Genomic DNA, 7,966 nt, shown 5'->3' with positions numbered 1-7,966 from the left:
ATACTTACTTTTTGGTTTTGGATCACGCGCGTGTCGATGCAGGCGTGATGGAGCGAAGCAATCCGAGTAGAAGCGTGCAGCGAATGCGGGGCAGCAGGGGCTGCGGTGGTAGTAGTGGTGCAGGAGTAGCGGAGGCAAACTGCAGGGGCAGCAGTAGTGGTGTAGGGCTGCAGGTGCACGGGTGCGTAGGCGGGGCAGCAGCGTGCGCAGGTGTGCGCGGGGAAGCAGGGACGCTGCAGGGGCAGCGTAGGGTGGACGCACGGGAGCGGGGCTGCAAGGCAGCGAATTGAGCGCGGGGGCGCGCTGGCAGGTTTGCAGGCCGAAAGGGCTGCAGTAGTAGGCGGGCTAGCAAGGGGCTAGGTGCTGCAGGGGCTTGCGGCAGATTTCGGTGGGAAGAACTTTTTAGGGTTTTTGGTTTTCTGTTTTTGTGGCTAGAGTCGTGCTGATAACGTGTTTAAGTATATTGGTATTGAGAGAGATTGATGAGAGAAGTGTATTTCATTATAGAGAATAGGAGCCCTATATATAGGGATTACAAAGTGCATAATCTAATGTTACAAGGAATACCAATCCGTGTAGGATTGGGAAATCTAGAACCTTCTCTCCTATTCCTATTCCTAGTTTGATAAGGCACACTAAACTTGATTTTCCTTCAACACTTATAATAATGTAAACCATGGCCTGTCTGATAAGTTGTTAGGAGGCATTGTTTAATTAATTGATAGGAAGAGGGCTTTGGTGCCCTTGTCCTTCTGTCTATCCATGTATTTGCTCCTTTAGATGTGGACCTTGGTCCATGGTGTTGGGAGCCATTCTGTTCAGATAAGACCCATTCATGCATATATGAAATCTTCAAAAGAATACATACTATAAAACAATATTCAAATGTGAATTTTGTCCCCCCGCCCAAAAAAAAAGAACGTTCAAATGTGAATGGACATAAAGTGTAGGAAAAGATGAGGAAAAAAAAGAAAGAAAAGGATGAATGAGTGATTCTGATTTTGCAGTTTCAAATCAATTTCCCGCAGATTCGACAGTGCGGAGTATAGAAATCTCAAATGTGTGAACGGTTAGATTAGTCTGCATGCGGTGTGCTCTACACATTGTATTAATCGACACACCATATTTCTGAACTTTCAGTACTCCAAACCGGTTTATTTAGGCAAATTCCCCATTTTAAAGCAATCAAGTCTGACTCTTTGAGATGATAAACAGTTTGGAGTCTCATCAACCTGCTTGTATAATCCTAGTTCCACCATGCATGGTGCTGCAATTAAAACATTATTAAGTTGTCATTAGCAATTATAGCTGTGTACATTAAGTAGCAAGCTGGAAGCAATCATATCTCCTAGTTGTTAAAAATGACAACTCAAATAGGCTCAAAGTGTACCAATTCAAGGACATAACAAACATAAAGCAGATTCTTTACTCGCTTTTGGTACCTGAAAGTTCCTTACAGAGTCCTATAATTTTGTTATATACTGTTTGTGCAAATTGTTAAACATCCGGTCACATCCTAATAGTACACTAGTACAATTTGGTTACATCAGCTCCTTTGAGTCTTGTCCTTGGCTTGATTAGAAAGAGAAAAGAGTTGCTGGTCGAGAGTAAACGTTGAGTACCATTTTCAGACCTAATGAAGCTGAAGCTGTCTGGAATTCAGGAAATGAATTCACTTCGATTTGTTTAAGGAACCTACATTGATGTAGAGAGTAATTGTGATTCGTAAACAACATGGGATCTGAACTTTACTGGTTTCTTATCATGGCTACTGGTACAAATCAAGTATGCATTTCTTTCTTAATCTGGGGAGAGATAAAATCGAGCACGTTCTGAAAAAGAGCAACCTTTTTTTGGATTGTATATGGTAAGATACTAAGATGTATTATAGAGCTTGTTAGTTGTGGTTTCTCTTAAAAAAAACATGCACTCCAAAGAGTATGTGGAAAAAGAGAAACAACCTCTGATGTTCCAAATTCCCAGTCACTTTGACATTACAAAATTAAAGTAGATAGTAAATTAGGTAAGATAAGAATAAATTAATTAGCTTCCTTCCTCTGCCAATTTGTGCTTCACAATGTCGTTTAGTTTTACAAATAAAGACGGTCCTCTGAAGCAAGAACTCGTTCACCAGACACCAGTAGAGATTTAAGAATCCATGTATGCCTTCACGACATCTGCAATCGGAGCTCGACAGATTGGACATTTTCCTCTGTTCCATTGCAAATCATGAGCACACTTGAGACAGGTGCACATGTGTCCACACCTGTAATATATGAAATGATCATATGAAACAAGATCAGTAAAACCAACAGAGTTTTGAAATGATGAAGAATTTGCTTAGCTTCAAAAGCAAGTACCTGTACAAAAGTGAGTCGATTTTTGCTTCATTGCAAATGCGGCAATTGCCTTTCTTTGTTAACCCACTAGAGTTTCTTTTCATCCCCACTTGACCTGTAACATAGTTCCATAGTTAATTGAAACTGAAAAAGAACAAGGAATGGTGCAAAAACTATGCAGTCACTCACCATTTTTAGATCCGGTATTATAATTTCGAAAGAGAAACTAAAAACTGTTATTAGAGACTGAAAGTGATTCTAAGGGTGAAAAGAAGTACATGAGTTTATTCTCAAGTACGTGGCTGTAATTTAGGGAAAAACAGAAGAAGTTCAGCAGAAACCTGAGTGAACATCCTGGTTCATGGATTGTTGCACTGTCATTTGCATGTCTACACAGCTCTTTATTTCTTTTCTTAGCTCAGACATCTCTTGATAGAGTTGTATCATATGCCCTCTCAAGTCGTATAAGAGCTCCATTTCCTGCAAGATCAATAGCGTTTTCTAGATGGATTGAGAAACTTACTTGAACCATATTCTGAGGTAACTTTAAAGCAAAATAAAAATGATAAAACTCACCATTGAAGGATGACTGAGGGAGGGAGAATGTTGCCGGTGATTAGTGTTGTAAGATGGAGATGGTGAAAGTTGTGGACTATTTGGATAGTAAGATGGAAAGGATGACCGTTGGCGAGGAGATGGAGAAGTGGCTTGGTCCGAATCATCCCCAACTTCATTATCTTGGTAACTCCATGTTGTAAAGTGAGATGGTGAAGGCTGCAATGATGCACGGTCAAAATAATCACTAGCTTCTTGAAACTGACCACTAATTAGGCTCCTTGATTCTTCATCATCATCGTAGTTGTCATCATTTTCTTCTTCCTCTTCTTCTTCTGTCATCCCCTCGTCCTTGTGGTCTTGATGTTCTTGTACCTGTTCTTGGACTTGCACCTGTTCTAGCACTTGTTCTTGGACTTGGTTTTGTTCTAGTACCTGTGCATGTTCTTTCACTTCTTCTTGCTCCTCCTCTTCTTCTGTCATCTCCTCGTCTTCATGGTCTTGATGTTCTCGCACCTGTTCTTGGACTTGCACATGTTCTAGCACTTGTTCTTGGACTTGGTTTTGTTCTTGTACCTGTACATGTTCTTGCACTTGTTCTGCTTCTTCAGTGACTGGTGGGCTGCTACGTTGTTGTAAGAAAGACACCATTTGATTCATTCTATCGTAGCTGCTCTCGTCGTCATCTTCTTCTTGACTGACATTGTGACATGTTTGTCTTTCTATGCGAGATACCATCAATCTATCTATCCTATCTCGGAAATCACTAGAAAGAAAGTTTGATACTGTTCTTCTGCATAGATAAATGGGAAATTCAATTCAGTTAAATGATATGATTGCAATTTTCAGAAGCTAAAAATCAAAATTAGAGCAATGTCTTTAATTATGAGGCATATATATGAGGTAGAGAAAACAAAAGAAATACTGGTGGTACCTTTCAAGGAGTTGGTGTATCTCGCCTTTTTCTGAATTGGAGTTAAGCACCTCTTGGTACCATGATTTCCTAATGTCTTCCCAATAGCTCCGTGGGCGAGAAATCTCACTGATCCAGTCATAATTTGTTTCTCCGTAATACTGGTAATCATCATCATTCTCATCCCAGTCGACCAAGGAAGTTGTTGTATCTACTTGTGAGTCAAAGTTTCTAGCCTCTAAACTTGTTCCATGCCATATCGCATTTTCATTCCAACCGTTCAAGGATGAGGTTGTATCTGCAGCTTCATGTATGTCAAGGTTTCTAGCCTCTGAATTTGTTCCTTTCCATATTTCATTCCCAGTCCCATCCCCACCACTCAAGGGTTTCCTTGTATCTGCACTTTGTTGTGAATCAAGGTATCTAGCCTCTGAACTTGTGGGTTTCCATATTTCATCATCCCCATAGCGACCATTCAAGGATGTTGTTGAATCTACAGTTTCTTGTGAATCAAGGTTTCTATCCACTGAACCTTTTCCTTTCCATATCTCATTCTCATTTGAACCATTTATGGGTGTGGTTGGATCAGCAGTTTCTTGCGAACCAAGGTTTCTAGCTACTGAACTTGTGTCTTGCCAGGTGACCTTCGGACTTGGGCTGGCTACTTCACCAAGATCTTCACTAACATTTGGCAAGGTGCTTTGAGAAACTGAACTAGTTTCTTGGAAGCAAACTTCTAAACTGGGGGTCACTTCTTCACAAACATCCTCACTAGCACGCAGTACTGGGGATGTTTTCTGCTGCTCCATAACATTAACTTCTCGATTAGGAAGGCTTTCACTAGGCTTATTGGAGGTGGAGGATTTGTGTAAACTGGGGATAGCTTCTTCACTAGCACGCAGTACTGGGGATGTTTTCTGGTGCTCCATAACATTAACTTCTCGATTAGGAGTGCTTTCACTAGGCTTTTTGGAGGTGGAGGATTTCTGTAAACTCTGGGTCGCTTCTTCACAAACATCTTCACTAGCACGCAGTACTGGGGATGCTTTCTGCTGCTCCATAACATTAACTTCTCGATTAGGAGTGCTTTCACTAGGCTTATTAGAGGTGGAGGATTTGTGTAAACTGGGGGTCGCTTCTTCACAAACATCTTCACTAGCACGCAGTACTGGGAATGTTTTCTGCTGCTCCATAACATTAACTTCTCGATTAGGAGTGTTTTCACTGGGCTTATTGGACGTGGAGGACTTGTCTACATTGACACTTTGGTTCTTTATGATCTCCTTATGAGGGCTATTTGGATTAGGTGCATCACCCTGCACTGCTGAACCCTGCTCAGCACTAGTACGAAATTTCTCCCTGAATTCGAGTAAATAGTCAATGTTAACGAAAGTATCAAGTAACGAACTTTACAGCCCAGTTCAACAAAGACTTGCCAAGATTTACTTTTACCAATATTACACATTACAGTCAATATTGAAGAAGAATCTTACACCCAGATCTGATTAGTCTTTTATGAGTTTTAATTATCTGATGCAACAGTAAAGTGATGACAACTGAAAAACTTTAACTTTCTGAAGCTTAAACATGAAGCTTCATTCCACCACTATACCTCATGAATTCTGACCACTTTTGTAAGTTTCTTCAAGCTCTTTTTCCAAATCAAACATTTCTAAAATCAGACTCGATTCATTTCCGAGTAATGTGTATTAACCCCATTGAAACTACAGCACAAGTGGTCCTTTATTCCCTCTTTTTCTTTGAACTATAACTCAATCCAACTAGGATCATTGAAACCAAAATTCAACGTCATATTAAACACTACTTATTTAGTTTTAAAAAGCCACCAAATAATTTTATGTTCATTTCAATTCTGTCTTGATCGAAAGTAGCATTTAAGACCTCTACTTAACCTAAACTTGAAAGGTATTCAGTATTCTTTACTAACATGAGCAAAGCTAAAGTGGAAGGAGAAGCCTAGTATTAGAACCAGATTGATATAATGAAATATTAACTAATATATCCCATCTTAATATTTAAACTAATATCTGATGCAAGTAGAATAAAATTATACCTGAGATGCATGATGCTAGATCCTTGCGCCGGTTTGTTCATACGAGATGCTTTTGGCGGAAGTGGTGGCACATCTGTACCTGCAAATGCCACACCACGTTGAAGCAATCGAAGCCTAAGTAATGACTGCATATAAACATAAGACAGTATATAAGTCCATGCTTAGGATTCAAATTGCAAGGCAAATCAATAATTTACATTTCTATGGAAAATTTGTGCTATATTGAAAGAGAAATGCACCTGAATTCGAGTTCGGCCTCGCTGTGGGAACTTGGAAACTGTTTTGCGGTTTACCAGTGCGTCAAGTTCCCTATGCCTGTCACGCTCCATCTGCATAAGCAAATCGGCAAATGCCTGCCTCCCTCTGATGCGCGGTGAGCTTATAACATGAGAGAGGCCTCTGTGCTCTGCTTGATCAACCCCGGAACACCGATCACGTAACAGCTCACGGGGGATATCCCTACATGGCGATCCGTGAGCGCTACTAAACTGCTGATCATTATCATTAGCATTTTCCTCACTCAAAGAGGACGATGGACCCTGTGCAGTCAGTCTTCTAATAATATCCACAACTCGAACTTTCTCTTTTTCTTTAGAATCTAAATTCCGGCTATTCACAGCAATCCTATCAGAATCTTCAATGTCGGTAACAGCGCCAGCATCATAGCTTTCATCAATAGACTCCCTTGCTTTTTCCATATCCAAAACAGAGTCCCCTGTTTTTTCAATAGAGAAAATAGTATCCCCTGCTTTCTCACCAGGGGACTCCGCCTTTTCTGCTTCAGAAACTCTGGACGGTGAAGCATTGGGAGCTATTACATTCTCATTCTCATTCTCATTCTCATTCTCAGGGCAGCTAACTCCAGAATCTGACCTACTTGTCTCGGATATTACATTTCCATTGGAATTGGTTTTGAGGGATTCTGATTTGTGGAGCCTCTTCTCCCAAATTTGAACCAGAGACGAAGCCCCCACGCCTTTTTTGGTGAGATCAGCCAAGCTATCTGTTCTTGCCAAAGTCTCTTCCTTTGCAGAAGTCGACGTCCTTGTGGAAGAAGGCGCCGAGTTCGGCACAGAAACCACCTCTGCCTCTTCTGTCCTCTGCCTCTCAATTGGTTTCGTCACTATTTGTCTTGCGAAAGCCCATCGATCAAGAACCCTAGCATGCCTCGGGCTCATAACCGAACCCGAACCATCTTCTCTTTCACCATTTCTGTTGCTGTTCTCATCCTTGTTTGGCTCCTTGTTTCGACCCTGGTTCTCGGAGTTGTTGTCATTGGAGCCAGAGTTTGAAGACACTGCAATGCAGAGATGATCCCTCACCAAACTCTTGAGATTCTTCTGCAAAACACCTATGGTGGCTCTGGCATTGCTCTCTCTGCACCGGTCCCGGCGGTTGTGATCCCTCAAAACGCAACCGAACGGCGCAGAGGCCATTTCCACTTGGGAAGATGCCATCTAATCTCTCGGCTTTCCGAATAGTATTGCTGTATAAACTGATGCTTGTGTGAAGCACCTACCCTATTATAATAGCCTAATCATTTTGGGGTGAATGAAATCCGAACCAAAAGGAACAAATCGAAGAACCAATATGAAGAAACCGGGTGGGGAGAATTGATAAAACCCACAATCCACCTCACAAAACCTACGTTAACAAAGCAACCTGTAATTTTCTAAGAAATGAAAAATCCCAACTCTGACAGGGAAGAGAAACAAGCCACTGGTTTTAGACGAAAACAAAGGAGCGTTTTTAGGCCTAAAACAATTTGCCAACCAAAGGATTCACCTCAAACCCATATAGAGTTTACCTATATTTAGTAAACTCTTGTGACCGCAAAGAAGAAAACACAGACACACAGAGAAAGATGGAGATGGAGATGGAGACAGAGAGTGTTTGGTATTGAAGACGATGAGCAAAGGAAAGGGGTGCTAATAAAACAGTGAATTAAGAGTTTGGTGGGGAAAAGGAGGAATTGAAGGAGAGAAAGACGTTGGTATTAGCCGTTGGAAGTGTAGGGTCATATTAGCAATCTATGGTAACCCAAAAGCTAACTTCACTGATAAATTTGTTAATATAGAGCGTCTA

General features: G+C 41.1%; 1 protein-coding gene across 1 annotated transcript; it reads right to left on the bottom strand.

Annotated features, from left to right (window-relative positions):
- Positions 1–1,837: 1,837 nt before the first annotated feature.
- Positions 1,838–7,776, bottom strand: LOC112202699. The gene is made up of 7 exons (XM_024343707.2): positions 6,121–7,776; positions 5,882–6,006; positions 3,829–5,166; positions 2,916–3,687; positions 2,681–2,819; positions 2,361–2,454; positions 1,838–2,266 (listed from the first exon to the last, which is right to left on the bottom strand). The coding sequence occupies exons 1-7, from the start codon at positions 7,336–7,338 to the stop codon at positions 2,149–2,151; spliced, it is 3,804 nt and encodes a 1,267-aa protein (XP_024199475.1). The 5' UTR covers positions 7,339–7,776; the 3' UTR covers positions 1,838–2,148.
- Positions 7,777–7,966: the final 190 nt, after the last annotated feature.

Source organism: Rosa chinensis, chromosome 5, assembly GCF_002994745.2.
Source record: "Rosa chinensis cultivar Old Blush chromosome 5, RchiOBHm-V2, whole genome shotgun sequence".
NCBI classification, from domain to species: Eukaryota; Viridiplantae; Streptophyta; class Magnoliopsida; order Rosales; family Rosaceae; genus Rosa; species Rosa chinensis.
The sequence above is the reverse complement of the archived record's forward strand: the minus strand, read 5'-3'. Positions and strand labels throughout refer to the sequence as shown.